Consider the following 17,464-nt stretch of genomic DNA (forward strand, 5'->3'; position numbering starts at 1 on the left):
CTTGTGGCAGTTTATTACATTTAGTAAGTCAGTAACCCAAGGAAAGAATTTTAAATCATGGAATTGTATTCCAGAGGGACATCCCATCAGTTAGAGAGCTTTATGCTTATATTCAAAGAGTTTTTGCATTGTATAGCACATAGGCAGACTCCCTGGCTCACCATCTACTACCTACTGAATGCTGGTAAATCTGTAGCCTTCAATATGTTGTTGATTCAAGTTCTTATCTAAACTCTTCCTAAATGTTATGAGAGCACCTGCTTCACCATAAACTCACTGCGGAAAGATCCTGCAAGTGTGAAGGAAGTGGATTCAATAAGAAACTTCCAAAGGTTTTTGTATAGGTTCTTGAGGATGAGGAACCTACAGGTTACTGGCAAAGCCTGCTAATGTGCTATAACCTCAGCTGTTCTCACAATGAGCCAGCCTAGGTATGCCAGCTGTTCACTGGTTTCTGAGCTGTAAATTTTAGAGATTCTATTTCATGATTCCAAATATAATGTACAAGTTTACATGCTTGAATAATTACCAGTAAGAACACATTATATATTTTTCTGAGTTAATACAGGCCATGATCTGGATGAAAAGAATAAACCAAGTTACTCTAAAAGTTTAATTGCATTCTAGGGTCATGCTGTGGATCAGCTGAGACAACGGGAATAAAAGGAATTTTATGGCGAGGTAGCAAGGCTCAGTCGAAACAGTGTAAGCGGAGAGGAGTAATACAGGGATTAAACACAAACTCAATCATTCGAATAGCCGAGATGAATACGAGTACTGATTGGAATCTAAGCTCTCGTTGCACTAATCCTTGCGCATAAAGAATACAAGATTGTTTTCAATGAAAGCGCAAGGAGGGCTTATTTGACCAGTTATATTATTTTATTAACAAATTAAATCACTAGATAGTGGTATTGGATTGCTGATTGCAGACCCTGATTGCAGTCAACATTCAAGGAAGTTAAGAAGTACTTCTATTTAGTTGTGAGTCTCCCAGCGCTCTCACAGCCCAGGAGAGAGGCACTTTTAGTTCAGGGAAGTAGTGCAAAGTGTGTACTGCCAACCTTTCATAGTGCGAAACTTCATAATTATGCTGCAGTTTCTGCATCAATGGAAAATTACTTCAGTTTTCAAAGGGGCAGATGTGGCAGTGTAGCTGTGCTATTTTGTTATTGGTTCAAGGGCAAGTTGACGTGTTTGGGAGCATGTAATCTCCTCAAAGTGCTGGCCTCACAACCATTTTGCTCCGTGCCAGCTGGAATGTAATTTTTGTACAAATTTTCTCCAGCTCCTCTGCTGATGTCTCCCAGTTTCATTGGGTGGTGGGGTCCTCAGGAGTCTCCCACAGGCACCCACTCTCCAGCCGCAGTGGGAAATGAAGGGTGCACAACTTAGCTCCACAGAAAAGTGGAGACACAAGGGACTGAAGATGCTGGAATCTGGAGCAACAATCAGCTGGAGGAACTCCAGTTCATTCCCAATGGAAATTGGAGATATTTTCGATATGGTAAAACTCTGATAATCTGACACCCTCTGGGACTTTGGTGGTGTCATACCAGCAAATATTCCAGACTATTAGATATGCTCCTACCAAAAGCCAAACACACTTCTTTCACTTGTTTTTGACACAGTATATTATAAAATAATAAACTTGATGAGATTAAAGAGCATAATAGACAAGGGAGCAGAATTAGGCCATTCAGCCCATCAAATCTGCTCTGCTATTTGATCATGGCTGATTTATTTTCACTCTAAACTCCATTCTCCTACCTTCTCCCCATAGTCTTTGATAAACTTACCAATCAATAACCTATCAACTTCCACTTTAAATATACTCAATGACTTGACCTCCACAGAAACATCCTCTCCATGGCTTCTCCATCTAGACCTTTCGATATTCAGTACGTTTCAGTGACCTCTCCCTTTATTCTTCTCTCTCTCCAGTGCAAACACGTCCTTTCTTCAATATGGGGCCCAACATACTCCACATGTGGTCTGACGAATGCCTTATAAACCCAGCGCACATCCCTGACTCCTGGTGTTCCAGATCCAGTCTGCTCTTGTTGCAGACTCGGGCAAAATTCCAGACCCCACCCTAGGCCTCCAGTTCTCCTGCACACCCTGCTCACACTCTGGCTGCCTGGCTCACATTCCAGACTGAAGAGGAAGCCAGGTATGGCTTGTGGGTAATGCCGAAAAGAGGGTTCAAAGGAGGTTCATGAAAATGATTCGGGAGTAAACAACTTGTCACATGAAGAGCGTTTGATGGCTCTGGGCCTGTATTCACTGGCATTCAGATGAATGAGGGGTGACCTCATTGAAACCTATCAAATGGTGAAAGGCCTTGACAGAGCGGATGTAGAGAGGATGTTTCCTGTGGTGGGAGTGTCTAAGACCAGAGGACACAGCCTCAAATAGGGGGCGTCCTTTTAGAATGGAGATGAGAAGGAATTCCTTTAGCCAGAGAGTGGTGATTCTTTGGAATTTGTTGCCACGGGCAGCTGCAGAGGCCAAGTCCTTATGTATATTTAATACAGAGGTTGATAGATTCTTGATTGGCCAGGGCATGAAGGCATACCAGGGGTGAGGGGGGGGGGGAAGGCAGAAGATTGAGGCTGAGAGGAAAAATGGATCAGCCACGATGAAATGGTGGAGTAAACTTGATGGGTTGAATGGCCTAATTCTTCTCCTACATCTTATGGTAATACAACCAAAGGAACTCGACTACCCCAATCCCCAGCCAACGTGTGAACATGCACAGTACATCATTCCTGGTCATTATGCTCCAATTCTGCAGCAGTCCACCACACTATTTACAAATTAAACTACAGAGGGCCTATTTGATTAGATCATCTACTGTCACCATACATGCACGAGGCAAATTCTTGCACAAAGGCCACTCTGCCAGAGGAAATATAAAGAAGTTATTTGGCTTACTGAATGATGTTTACAATGCCAGTTTCTAGTTGGAGGAACCATTATTCAATAAGCAGTAATGTGTCAACATCTCAGAGGTTCAAAACATTGATGCAATCATGAAGAAGGCATAGCAGTGGATATACTTTGTTAAGTGTTGAAGAGAGTTGGCATGTCACTGAAGACTCTAGCAAATTGCTAGGGATGTTCCATGGAGAGCTTTCTGATGGGTATGGAGGCTCCAAAGCACAGGATTGAAGAACATTGCAGGGGATAGTAGGCTTGGCCATCTCCCATCATGGACATTAGCTTTCCCACCATTGTGAACACCTTCAAAATGTGGTGCTTCAAAAAGGTGGCGTCCATCATTAAAGACACTCATCATCTAGGACATGTCCTCTTCTCTTTACGCCCACCACGGAGCAGGTACTGAAGCCTGAAGACTCACTCTTAACGTTTTAGGAACAGCTTCTTTCCCTCCACTATCAGATCTCTGAACAGTCCATGAATCCATGAATACTACCTCCCTGATTTACTATTAATTTATTTAATTTTATATTCCTTATTGTAACCTATAGTCATTTTAATTGCACTGTACTGCTACTTCAAAGCACTAAATTTCATGACATTTGAAAGCCAAAATGCCAGCTAGTTGAGTTTTTGCTGCAGCCTTACATTGGGTGGGTTCTACACGGAGTCACTGGCCGCTGCACCCTCCATCCAGGTTAATTTCACAGCTGAGCTACTGAAGTTGTCCTCCAGCTTTTAAACCCTGGACAAGCCCTTTGCAAAGTTGATGCCAGACCATTCCACACTTCCTGTCATAGCATGCAAGCTCTCAAACATGTCGATCTTGCTGGTCAAACTGCCAAACAGTTTGTCCCAAAGAAGTGCTCGCCCGGTTCTCAGCAGCACAATATTAGCCCTCTGTGATTCGTACTGTTTACATTCACTCGCCGAGAGTATGTCTGCAGTAGCCCATCCACTTCAAGCATCAATGTGTTGTGTGTTCAGAGATGCTCTTCTGCACACCACTGTTGTAACTCATGGTTATTTGAGTTACTGTCGCCAACCTGTCAGCTTGAACCCGTTTGGCCATTCTCCTCTGACCTCTCTCATTAACAACGCATTTTCACACACAAAACTGCCTTTCACTGGATGTTTCTTTTTTTTTGTTTCCCACACCATTCTCTATAAACTCTAGAGACTGTTGTGTGTGAAAATTGCTGGTCAGTAGTTTGCGAACATACTCAGACCACAAGTCTGGCACCAACAATTGTTCAATGGTCAAAGTTACTCGAATCACATTTCTTCCCCATTCTGATGTTTGGTCTGAACATCAGCTGAACCTTTTGACACTTCTGCATGCTTTTATGTATTATGTTGCTGCCACACGATTGGTTGATTAGATATTTGTATTAATGAGCAGGTGTACATAATAAAGAGGCCATTGAGTGTAGCTTGAGGAGTGAGGTGACTGAACTGCTAATAGAAGAATAATAGTGGCCACTGTATACATCAATCACTTAAATTCAAATACAGCAGGATGGTTTAGGAATTTCAATCCTTTCTCCTCCTCCTTTGGTGAGTCCAGCTCTCTTGTATGGAGCTTTTATAATCAATCAATGGCACTCTCAACACAGTTATTACTGCTACTGTTGACTTAGAGGTCTTACGGCATGTTATTATTATAAAAGGATTACCAAGTAAAAATTGATTATGTTTTTTAAATTCAAAAGGAACTAATACCACCTTCTCGGTTTGGGATCTTCTGTTCTAGACATATAATCACTCATTAGCATTGGCAAAGCTTGTGCATGTGCCAGCAAGGCCTTTTTGATTGTCAACATGACTACAGTTGATATCACACACTGTGCACAGAGCTTCCAGGGTAACCAGGTGCCATTTTGTCCCGTCCCTTTGCTTACAGTGGCACAGTCCCTGCTGAAGAACCATCATGCACAACGCACACAAAATGCTGGAGGGAGTCAGCAGGTCAGGCTGCATCTACGGAAATGAATAAATGGTCGAAGTTTGCAGAATTTCCCGTGTTATTGCAAATGTTGATATTTCTTCTGTGCTTTTTGTTCAATTACTTTTGTTTCTTAAGATGCTGTGTTTACTACAGACAGGCTGAAGTTATACCAAGTTGCGCCAGCTCCTAGTTTCATTCAATTAGCAAACTTAAAAACATCTTTATTCATCAAGTGATTTTTTGTTGTTGATTTTCTCCGCCTGTGATACTGCTGCAAGTACTTTACTGTATCTGTACCACATCAAACATGTGCATATATCAATAAACTCATCTTAATTTGTAAGGTATGTACAGAAGCATGGCTTCACACAGCCAATGCAAACTTTACAGATAAACACAAAAAGAGCTGCTAGAACATAAGAAATCATTTTACTGAATCCATTAATTATCCTGCTAATTGTGCACATTCTGTGCACACATCCCTTATTTACATACTGTACACTACATTCATAGATAATTAGGCTGACATCTAAGATAGTAAAGCTAAAATCTGGGACAGTGAGGATGAGTTTAGGGGCAGGGAAACTAAAGGTCTAGGAAAATGACATTAATATGCAGGACTGTATGACTGGGCGCCCAGGATAGCAAAATAGAAACAGAGCCCAGTGAAGCTGGGCTCGGGATCATCAAACTGCAGTCAGGAATATTGGTCAACGACCTCCAGAAACAAAAGTTAGGGCTGCAAATGAAAGGCAAAAGTTGACTTAAAGAATAACGTCCTCACTGGGGAATGAGAGTCAGCGCCACTTGCTCCCGCAATTTGGAGAGCTCTGTGTTAAGGCAATTGGCAGATGGCATGCGTCATTCTCTGGCTAAATATGCAAAGTCTGTGGAATCTGTTGGGGGAAAGGAATTATCAATGTTTCACATTGAAATCCTTCATCAGGCCTGAGAGACCTGAGAATGGGTGCAGGGGGGACTGAGAGGCCTGGGACTCCTCGGTCTGGGTGCAGGCCCTTGACTGGAAACATTAACAATTTCTCCACTACCCCCACAACACAGATGCTGCTCGACCCACTGAGTTCCTCCAGCATATTGCTTGCTGCTCCAGATTCCAGCTTCTGCGGTCTCTTGTGTCTCTTATGAACAACTACAATGTAAATGGGCTGGTAATTGGATTTTACATTTGTGCCTGCAACGGAGCAATGAGGTGTGGCCTATAACTGGATAGATAACTGTAATGAAATGACCAGTTGCAAACAAAAAAGGTTGGAACAATGGAACAGTGCCGACTTTAACAAAGTGTTGGAGTGTCAGTTGTAGCAAGGTGATTAGTTCAATGATGTCTGTAATGGGCTGTACCAGATTGGTTAGTACTGTCTGTGATGGACTGAGGTTGGGACTGACTTTGTTGGGCTACTAATGAGGTAGTGAAATGCTTACTTTTATAGACTGGTGCAGTTCTGATGTGAGAGGCTGGTGCATTGCTACCTGTAACAGATCACTATACTGCTGACTGCCACAGACTGCTGCTTTTCTGGCTGTAACAGGAAGGTGCAGTGCTACCTGTAATGACAGGTGTCCAGCCAACAGCAACAGAGGTGGGTTGCTGACTGCCAGGCCCATTGTGGGCTGACTGCAACAACTTGTGGCGGTTGGGTCCACTGGTGAAGAGTTTTTAGCGAATCACTGCAGCTGCGGGCTCACACTTGCTTACGCATCTCCTACTGGTCCCCAAACTTCCGATCTCACACGTGAGTAAAGTCTTCCCAAGCCCAGCAGAGAGAATTTGAGCAAGTTCTCAAAGGACAAAGATACAATTAAACAAACATGAGAACCATCAACATGTTATTTCTAGAATCTAGCAGGCACAAGGCATTTTCATTTATCTCTTTTTATAATATATATATAGACATAAAATCAATAACTACTTATCCTGTATCATTGTTCAGTTGAACCAACAGTCTTGAAAGCAACCCATTTTGGAATGTTAGTTCAATAAAAACTATTAAGGTAATTTAACAATTTCAAATAGTCCTTCATATTGTCTTTACTTCAAACATATTCTTTCTTTCCTTCCTTTTCCAGTTTGTCTTTGAGTTTTTTAAAAGTAGGACGTTTCCCAGGATCATGCTCCCAGCAGGATTTCATCATGTCGTACACTGGAGTGGGGCACGTATCTGGCGATTCCATCCGGTACCCCTTCTCCACTTTTTCTGACACATCGGTCAGCGACTAGGAGGAAACAGAGAGAGCATTTTATTATCTTGTTTTAGGAAACCAGGTCCCCATTAAAGACAGCACCAGTGCCTGGGTAAGTGATGGGCAGCATGAAGAAGATGGACTGAAGGGTCTGACTCAGCGTTGATGACTCTGAGACACAAAAGGCTTGGAACTTCAAAAGGAAACTATGACCTGTGGTGAATTGAGACAATTAGAATATTTCAGCAGAAGAGAAGGGCATTTCTTGTAAAAAAATGTTAACGTGAGCTTTTCCTGTGAATGATGCAATATGCCAGTGATGCTGCTGCAGGTAAGCTTTTCAATGCATCCGTGCATAGATACACCTATGCATATGACAATAAACTGGTCTTTGGCTTTGACTCAGTCCAAAAGGCCCATTGCATTGTTCATAGGTAGTGGGGATGTTGTTGTTACCTGTACTTTGATATCTTGTTGTGGGTGTGAGAGGTAGATTTCGAACACAAACAGCAAACTATGGCTTTGGGAAATTCAGAGATGTGTTGGGGTTGGAGAATTGGGAATTGGGGAGGTGAGTTCAGTGGGTTGGAGTCTGAGTCAGTTAGTTGCTGGGCAAGTGAAATCAGTGTGACAATAGACAATAGATGCAGGAGTAGGCCATTCGGCCCTCCGAGCCAGCCTCGCTATTCAATGTGATCATGGCTGACCATCCACAATCAGTACCCCATTCCTGCCTTATCCCCATATCCCTTGACTCCGCTATCTTTAAGAGCTCTATCTAACTCTTTCTCAAAAGCATCCAGAGAATTAGCCTCCACTGCCTTCTGAGGCAGAGCATTCCACAGATCCACAATTCTCTGGGTGAAAGTGTTTTTCCTCAACTCTGTTCTAACTGGTCTACCCCTTATTCTTAAACAGTGGCCTCTGGTTCTAGGCTCCCCCAACATCGGGAACATGTTTCCTGCCTCTAGCGTGTCCAATCCCTTAATAATCTTATATGTTTCAATCAGATCCCCTCTTATCCTTCTAAATTCCAATGTATACAAGCCCAATTGCTCCAATCTCTCAACATTGAGAGATTGAAAGATTCTCAATGACAGACCTGCCATCCCGGGAATTAACCTTGTGAACCTACGCTGCACTCTCTCAATAGCAAGAATATCCTTTCTGAAATTTGGAGACCAAAACTGCACACAATACTCCAGGTGTGGTCTCACCAGGGCCCTGTACAACTGCAGAAGGACCTCTTTGCTCCTATACTCAACTCCCCTTGTTATGAAGGCCAACATGCCATTAGCTTTCTTCACTGCCTTCTGTACCTGCATGCTTACTTTCAGTGACTGATGAACAAAGACACCTAGATCTCATTGTACTTTCCCTTTTCCTAACTTGACACCATTTAAATAGTAATCTGCCTTCCTGTTCTGGCCATCAAAGTGGATAATCTCACATTTATCCACATTAAAATGCATCTGCCCACTCACCCAACCTGTCCAAGTCACCCTGCATTCTCCTAACATCCTCCTTATATTTCACATTGCCACCCAGCTTTGTGTCATCTGCAAATTTGCTAATGTTACTTTTAATCCCTTCATCTAAATCATTAACGTATATTGTAAATCGCTGCAGTCCCAGCACTGAGCCTTGCGGTACCCCACTAGTCACTGCCTGCTTTTCTGAAAAGGACCCGTTAATCCCTACTCCTTGTTTCCTGTCTGCCAACCAATTTTCTATCCACGTTAGTACCCTACCCCCAATACCATGTGCTCTAATTTTGCCCACTAATCTCCTATGGGACCTTATCAAAGGCTTTCTGAAAGTCCAGGTACAGTATAACCACTGGCTTTCCCTTGTCCATTTTCATAGTTACATCGTCAAAAAATTCCAGAAGTTTAGTCAAGCATGATTTCCCCTTCGTAAATCCATGCTGACTCGGACCGATCCAGTTACTGCTATCCAAATGTGGGAAGGTGTTATTAGACTTCGGGATTTGTCCTGTGGAATTTCCCAAATGGAAGCCTAAGGCTGAACAAGCATTATGAAAATGTTGTAGAGTAACTAATGATGAAACTTATAGGAACAAGGTTGGGAAAGAATATTTAAAAACACTCCAAAAGACTTGTTCCAAAGGGAATGAAGACTCCGGACCTAGTGCAGAAATCCATCAGGTTTGCAAGTGTGACCAGAGACACCCAGTCAGTTTCCAGATTGATGCAAAACAACTTGGAAATTGGTGTGAAAAATAAATTTTAAAATGCTGCAGGTACTGGAAATCTAAAATAAAAACAGAAAATACTAGAAATACAGAGCAGGTCAGGCAGCGCCAATGGAAAGAGAAACATTAATAATTTATGTTGGAGATCATTCATCAGAATTAGGAAGGGGAGAAAAGAGCTTGCTTGTTGAACTGGAGGGAGTGTCTCTGACAGCTGAAAACTGGTTTGACCGTGGTGATAAGACTGTTGGGTGAATGAGTGGAATAGGAGCCTTTAGAGTGAGAACAGCATAACAAAAGCCGGCAGGAGTTAGAAAATAAAGAGTAGAAAGGAATACAGTTAGCTTGATGCTAGAAAATAGTTTGAACTCTTAATTTAATGCAATGTTGTTTGGATGGAACGGCAATTGGAATGCTTCAAGTTTTAGTCACGGTGTCTTACAGCATGCAAACAGGCCCTTTGGGCCAACTCACCCAGGCTGACAGTGTTACCCAATGAGATGGCCCTATATACCAGTGTTTGGGCCATAACCCTCTAAATCCCTCCACGTACCTATCTAGATAGTTTTTAAACACTGCTAACGAGCCGGCCTCAGCCACTATTCCTGGCAGTTCATTCCAAACATGCACCTCCCTTTGCGTGAAGAAGCTGCTCGTAATGTCCCTTTTAAACGTCTCGCCTCTGACTTAAACCTATGCCCTCTTGTGTTAAGCAGCTTCTCCCTGGGAAAATGAATATGTGTTTTCACCCTGTCTATGCTCCTCATGATCTAAAATACCTCTATCTGGTAACCAACCCCACTCTCCTAATCTCCAGGGGATAAAGTCCTAATCTATGGAACCTTTCTTTGTACCTCAGTCCCCCAAATCCAGTCAACAGTTATGCATTAGTATTATACATTAATACATTAAGTACTTATACATTAATATTTATACATTATGCATGTTATGTATTAATACATTCACCAGATATGGGTGAGAAGAGCCAATGAATATGGTTCCTTTTAAAAATGACGAGAAACAAAAGTCTTGGGTGGGACAGTCAGGTAGGACGGTCTCCAGCTCTCCAGCGTGATTACTTCTGAGTAACACATTAACCTCTAGTTGCGATTCTAGAAAGAGCAGTTCCAATTTAGCAAGTAATTAAGTGTCACATGAGGATAAAGAGAGGGGGCTTGCAGGTGGGGAAGGATAATAGGGATTACAGGCAGGAAGTTTTAATTCCATAGCAGCAGTGCTGCCAAGAGCACTCTGAGCTGAGAGCAGGCACTAAATAGGCAGCGAAGCTCAAGCACATTCGCCACAGTTTGGATATTAACTCATCAAAAACATCATCTATTTGACGAACGATTCAGGGATTGGGGTGGAGGTAGGAGTTTTGCATAGGCTCTTGCATTTGGTTACATTATTTTTCGGCCTGATACTACTTAGTGCCAGAGTCACTTAATTGGGCCTTTTGGCCCATCACATTCATGCTGACCCTTTTGCCCACCTACACTAATCCCATTAGCCTGCATCAGGGCCATGTCCTCCTATACCTTGCCTATTTAAATGTCCATCTAAATGCATCTTACATGTAGGGATGGTATCTGTTTCCACCAACTCCTCTGCAACCCATTCCGGATATCAATGACTCTCTGTGTAAGCCACTCTCTACACCTACTTGTAAAGATGGAAATGAAAAAGAGAGTGTAAATATCTATATATCTGAAATAAGACGATTAATCGTGGGAAGTCTGCGATCTGAAATTAGTCAATTTTGAGAGTAATCTCTTAATTAAAAGCCACACAGGACACGTGAACCCCAACTTCATCATTCAACCAGTATGAAGAGTTGAAGGAGTACACTTTAATGTTACACTAATGTGCTAGTTACATTTCCCCCTATATTGAGAATTTATGCTGAAAGTGTTCGGTTTTATGAAGACCGGATTTGTCGGCTCTGTCCAAACAGAATGATTTCCCTCAACAATGTGAGGCCGAGTGGTCATCCAGGACATGAGCAGGCCTTCAGTACAGATGTAACACACCTGGGAGGAATGGGCAGGCTAGGGACAACACACACCTTATACACTGTTCAATTCAGTGTGAACTTCAGGTGATCGGTGAGGCTTAGAGGGGGAGGGATGAAGCAGAGTTGGGAAGTTGATTGGTGAACGAGACAGAAGGCCATGGAAGAAAGGAAAAGGGGAGGGAAGGAGGGGGAGCGCCAGAGGTAGACAATGGACAGGCAAGGAGATAAAATAAGAGAGGGAAAGGGGAATAGGAAATGGTGGGGGTTGAGAGGCATTACTGGAAGTTTGAGAAATCAGTGTTCTTTCTTCCATGGCCTTCTGTCTCCTTCACCAATCAACTTTGCTGCTCTTTGCTGCATCCCTCACTGTTTATCTCCCCCTCCCCCCACTTTCAAATCTACTCCTCAGCTTCTTTTTCTCCAGTCCTGCCGAAGGGTTTCGGCCTGAAATGTCGCCTATGCTTTTTTTCCATAGATGCCACCTGACCTGCTGAGTTCCTCCAGCATTTTGTGAGTGTTGCTCTGATTTCCAGCGTCTGCAGATTTTCTCATGTTTGTGACAGTATAAACAACATAGGGTGAAAAATGAGTGATTGACTAGAAACCCCCTCCCTCATTCCTGTGGCTGGGTTAGTTAGTTTAAAATCAGAGCCTTTACAACAGAAAGTGCTGAGAAAACGCAGCAGGTCAGGCAGCATCAGTGGAAAAAAGAAACAGTTGGTCTACTCAGAAGTAAGTTTTCAACCCATTGTTCTGTCTCCCCCTCTACCACAAGATACCAAACATGCCTGAAACTCTCACCCCATTCCACCCTGACCATTCCCGTCCTCCGCTTATCTCAGCTGTGCTCTTCATCTGTCCCTTATTTCACACAACATCTGCTTGGCTAATCGCTTATCAGCATCATCTTCCTGTGCTGGTAAATAGTCAGGATTCTCATTCCTGCTCAGCGTAGACTATGTTGTCTGAGGACCGAGGACCAACTTTGTTCGCCGTATACATTTACATGTATTGGGAATTTACTGTGGGGTGATGGTGTGACATGCAACTAAAAGACACTATTCAGCAATTATAATAAAGAATTATGTAAAAAGAAAACAGAGGTTAAAGTATGGATATACTTTACGGAGATGGGAGTAGACTCTCACATGGTGGATTGGATAGTGGACTACTTGACAGATAGACCTCAGTATGTGCGGTTGGGAGACTGTAGGTCTGACACGGTGGTCAGCAGCACAGGGGCGCCGCAGGGAACCGTACTCTCTCTGGTCCTGTTCACCCTGTACACATCAGACTTCCAATATAACTCAGAGTCCTGCCATGTGCAGAAGTTCGCTGATGACACGGCCATAGTGGGGTGTGTCAGGAATGGACAGGAGGAGGAGTATAGGAAACTGATACAGGACTTTGTGATATGGTGCAACTCAAACTACCTGCGTCTCAATATCACCAAGACCAAGGAGATGGTGGTGGACTTTAGGAGATCTAGGCCTCATATGGAGCCAGTGATCATTAATGGAGAATGTGTGGAGCAGGTTAAGACCTACAAGTATCTGGGAGTACAGTTAGACGAGAAGCTAGACTGGACTGCCAACACAGATGCCTTGTGCAGGAAGGCACAGAGTCGAATGTACTTCCTAAGAAGGTTGGCGTCATTCAATGTCTGTAGTGAGATGCTGAAGATGTTCTATAGGTCAGTTGTGGAGAGCGCCCTCTTCTTTGTGGTGGCGTGTTGGGGAGGAAGCATTAAGAAGAGGGACGCCTCACGTCTTAATAAGCTGGTAAGGAAGGCGGGCTCTGTCGTGGGCAAAGTACTGGAGAGTTTAACATCGGTAGCTGAGCGAAGGGTGCTGAGTAGGCTACGGTCAATTATGGATAACTCTGAACATCCTCTACATAGCACCATCCAGAGACAGAGAAGCAGTTTCAGCGACAGGTTACTATCGATGCAATGCTCCTCAGACAGGATGAAGAGGTCAATACTCCCCAATGCCATTAGGCTTTACAATTCTACCGCCAGGACTTAAGAACTTTTTAAAGCTATTATTAATGCTTTTTGAGATGGTGATTTAGATGCATATCATATTTTTTTTTTACTGAGTTAAGTATTGTATGTAATTAGTTTTGCTACAACAAGTGTATGGGACATTGGAAAAAAGTTGAATTTCCCCATGGGGATGAATAAAGTATCTATCTATCTATCTATCTATATGGAAATATATATATATATCTGTGGATTGCTCTACCACAGACTGCAGTGGAGGCCAAGTACCTGGGTATATTTCAAGCGGACGTTGATAGTTTCCTGATTGATCAGGGCATCAAAGGATATGTTGTTTCCACTGGTAGGTGAGTCTACAACTAGGGGACACAGCCTCAAGATTCGGGGGAGTAGATTTAGGACAGAGATGAGGAACTGCTTCAGAGGGTGGCTACTCTGTGGAATTCTCTGCCCAATGAAGCAGTGGAGGCTGTCTCAGTAAGACAAGGTTGGATAGATTTTTGCATAGTAAGGGTATTAAGGGTTATGGGGAAAAGGCAGATAGGTGGAGATGAGTCCATGGCTAGATCAGCCATGATCTTATTGAATGGCAGAGCAGGCTCAATGGACCAGATGGCCTACTTCTGCTCCTATTTCTTATGTTCTTATGGCGAGTAGGCAGGTGTATGGGTTGAGTGGGATCTGGGATCAGCCATGATGGAATGGTGGAGCAGACTTGATGGTCTGAATGGCCTAATTCTGCTTCTACATCTTATGGTATAAAGACATAAATACCAGCATTATAAGAGCTGGTTTAAAGTGCAGTGACTGAGGTAACAGACCTCCACGGGTGAACAGATTTCCCTCTTACTGCTACGCGGCATCTGCACCCAGTCAGGAAGAATTTCAATCCAACCAGCAAGTCCATCTGAAACGCAGACCCGCACTTTCCTTTCAGGCGTTGACGAGGCTCGATAACTCAACCTTTGCAACTGAAGGAAAATTCTGCTTGATGCTGCTCGTATACTGATCCGGAAGTGGGGAGTGACTTTGAGAGAAAACACAGGCAGCTGTTTGCCCTCCAGTGTGCTCCAGTAAATGAGTTAACAATGACTCTGGAGAGAGCAGCATCCTGTGCGGTTACTAAAATCTGGCTCATTATAAAGCAGACGGAGTAGGCTCACCAGCTTAGGGTAGGGTGCTCGACCATACGAAAAAAGCTCCCAAAGGAGAATTCCATAACTCCAGACATCTGATTTGGTGGAGAATTTCTATTTGAAGGAATCAGAAAAGTTATTATGGATATTACCCGCCTCTTGATAATTACAAGTTAAAATCTTAGTCTAGGAAACAAGCCGGTGGGCCCTTCATTCACTCTGAGATTGGACACACTTAAGGATGAAGCCCTGTGGGGCTTAAGTGTACAATTCAATCAGGGGAACGGATAGAGTTACCAGGGTCCCTGACAGCTGTCACTCCATTTGCCCAGACCAATCTCTGCACACACAATAGATGAATGGAGCGCAGTTCAGAAAGAAGGGGAGAGGTACAGGGGAAGAGTTAGAATATTTCATGCCTGACTGTAATTTAGAGGAAATCCTAGATGAAGGCTGTTGAAAGGACGCTGGCAGGTTTGAAAAGGCTGAGGCACAACAATTGTAAGGTTAAGTGTCACTATTGAAACTCCCAGGTGCTACGTTTAAGGAGGAATTTTCTCACTGATTATTGGATAATCTTGCTTTGCCACTCAACACCACGTGGATCTAAGGTGGAACATAGTGTGTAGGGACAAAGGATGACTTGCCTGACAATTTACGCCTGCTGCCCCCAAAAGTCAGATATAACTTTCTGAGGACACTGCATTTTGCCCAGCACACGAACGCACGTGTGCATGTGTGTGAGTGAGTGAGTGAGTGTGTGTGTGTGTGTGAGTGTGTATGTGTGTGAGTGAGTGTGTGTGTATGTGTGTGAGTGAGTGTGTGTGTGTGTGTGTGTGTGTGTGTATGTGTGTGAGTGAGTGTGTGTGTGTGTGTGTGTATGTATGAGTGTGTGAGTGTGTATGTGTGTGAGTGAGTGTGTGTGTGTATGTATGTGAGTGAGTGTGTATGTGTGTGAGTGAGTGAGTGTGTATGTGTGTGAGTGAGTGTGTGTGTGTGTATGTGTGTGAGTGAGTGAGTGTGTATGTGTGTGAGTGTGTGTGTATGTGTGTGAGTGAGTGAGTGAGTGAGTGTGTGTGTATGTCTGTGAGTGTGTGTGTATGTGTGAGTGAGTGTGTATGTGTGTGAGTGAGTGTGTATGCGTGTGAGTGAGTGTGTGTGTATGTGTGTGAGTGTGTGTGCAATACACATTCATGAATGGCATCCCCTGCACACAAGTGTTTGCACACGTTTACAGGGGTTTCCTTGCTGTACCCCCCCCCCCCCACACACACACACAGCTCAGTAATCAGCCATTACTCACTGGCTAGGCTTGTGTGAGAAAAGGTCAAAGGAATGAGGTACTAGAGCTCAGTTCATCAATCTCAGAGTAAAGCGGGGTGGTAATATGTAGGAAGAGTGTACTCCTGCACTGACAGGTCACGGCCACGTGTAGCGAGGGGCTCCATCCACCCACTGACAAGTCTACAAGCTCTGACTGCGGACTCACGCTCCCGTCCTTACGTGATGTTTCAGTGCTTCCGGTGCCGTCCACTTCACCGGCAGCTTCGCCTGGTCCTGAGTGCTGGACACCCCTTTGGCCAGTCCAAAGTCACTCACTTTGGCAATGTTTTCCTTTGAGACGAGAATGTTCCGAGCTGCCAAGTCTCGGTGGACGAGCTTTTTCGATTCCAAGTACTCCATCCCTTCACAGACGTCACTGGCCATAAGCAGGAAATGGGAGAGAGAGAGTGCACACATTTCAGTTACTGAAGACAGAAGGAAAGGGCTACCACAGCTTTTAGTGTCATCAGGACAGCTGGAGATTATTCCTAACACTCCACTCTCCGCTCTGATATCCATACACTGACACTTGGCATCTGGGCTCATGTGGTTACAAACTAGACAAGATAAAACCCACATATTTCTGTTTATTAGTTTTAGTCAAATTAGTTGCAAATTCTGAGGTTAGCTTCACCCCAGAGAGAAAATGATGGATTGAATTCAATCCAGTCTCTGATCCATAACTCCTGTTACAAACTGGGCTCACCCATAGCTGCCAGTTGTCTGGGCGTTCACAGGAGGAGTTAACAGTGAGGAAGGCAGATCCCCATTGACCCAACTTCATTGAAGATCCCTGCCTCTTGATATTAAGTGAGAGAAAAAAGTGGAATTTGTCTCAAGGCCAGGAAGGAAACACCTAAAGCCATCTCATTAGGCAAAACGTTGACGTCCATAGGCTGAACTTTGACCTCCACTGACCTCCGTGGACTGGCCAGCAGCTTCCAGAAATGCCACCACAAAGCAAGGGTTGTGGGATGACATGGAACGTGGAACTGGGAGGGCAATTGTAAGAGACTTCAAATGGATACAGAGGGGCTGGTGGGAAGGATGGATGCGTAACACAAGGGATTGCACATAGAGCAACACTGTGCTTAGAAGGGCTTCCTATACTTAAAAGCACAATTCTAAAAGGGGTAATGAAAGAGGGGTCTGGTGTATATCACATAAATTGTTGAAAGTGGCAGGACAGATTGAGAAAATGGTTATAAAATCATTTTGTATCTTGGGCAGAAAGCAACAGATAGGAAATCCCAAGGAACTTTTTCTAAACACCAGTTTGCTCACAATTGAAGCATGTGACCTGTTCTGGGAACTACAGTTTAGGCAAGATATAAAGACTTTGGAAGGGGATGCAAGCAAACATCCATCCTAATATTCCATCAATGTGGGATTTTAGTTTCATGAGTAAATGGGAGAAGCTGGGCTTATACTGGTTAGAACAGGGGAAGCTGAGAGGTAATCTGACATAAATATCTAACATCATGAAACATCAAGACAAGAAGAAAATGTTCACGTGGATAGATAGATTTGGAACCAAAGGAAATAGATTGGCAAAAGAACATAAATCACATGAAGGTTTGTTTTTATTCCCTTGTGTGATGTTTCAGTGCTCTGGTGTGATCCTCTTTATTGGGGAATGGTGGAGGCAGATTCAGGTGTGGTGAAGAGAACTGGACAGCAC

General features: G+C 43.6%; 1 protein-coding gene across 4 annotated transcripts in view; it reads right to left on the bottom strand.

The window, feature by feature from the left end:
* Positions 1 to 6,718: 6,718 nt before the first annotated feature.
* Positions 6,719 to 17,464, bottom strand: part of matk (megakaryocyte-associated tyrosine kinase) — an 82,750-nt gene continuing 72,004 nt past the window's right edge. For all 4 annotated transcript variants that reach the window (XM_073068694.1, XM_073068691.1, XM_073068695.1 and 1 more), the window contains exons 11-13: positions 15,964 to 16,159; positions 14,488 to 14,574; positions 6,719 to 7,126 (exon numbers count right to left, since the gene is read on the bottom strand). In XM_073068694.1, the coding sequence (XP_072924795.1) occupies positions 6,947 to 7,126; positions 14,488 to 14,574; positions 15,964 to 16,159 (463 nt within the window). In that variant the 3' untranslated portion in view covers positions 6,719 to 6,946. The remainder of the gene's footprint in view (positions 7,127 to 14,487; positions 14,575 to 15,963; positions 16,160 to 17,464) is intronic.

The sequence above is a fragment of the Hemitrygon akajei genome, chromosome 16 (genome assembly GCF_048418815.1).
Source record: "Hemitrygon akajei chromosome 16, sHemAka1.3, whole genome shotgun sequence".
Lineage (NCBI taxonomy): Eukaryota > Metazoa > Chordata > Chondrichthyes > Myliobatiformes > Dasyatidae > Hemitrygon > Hemitrygon akajei.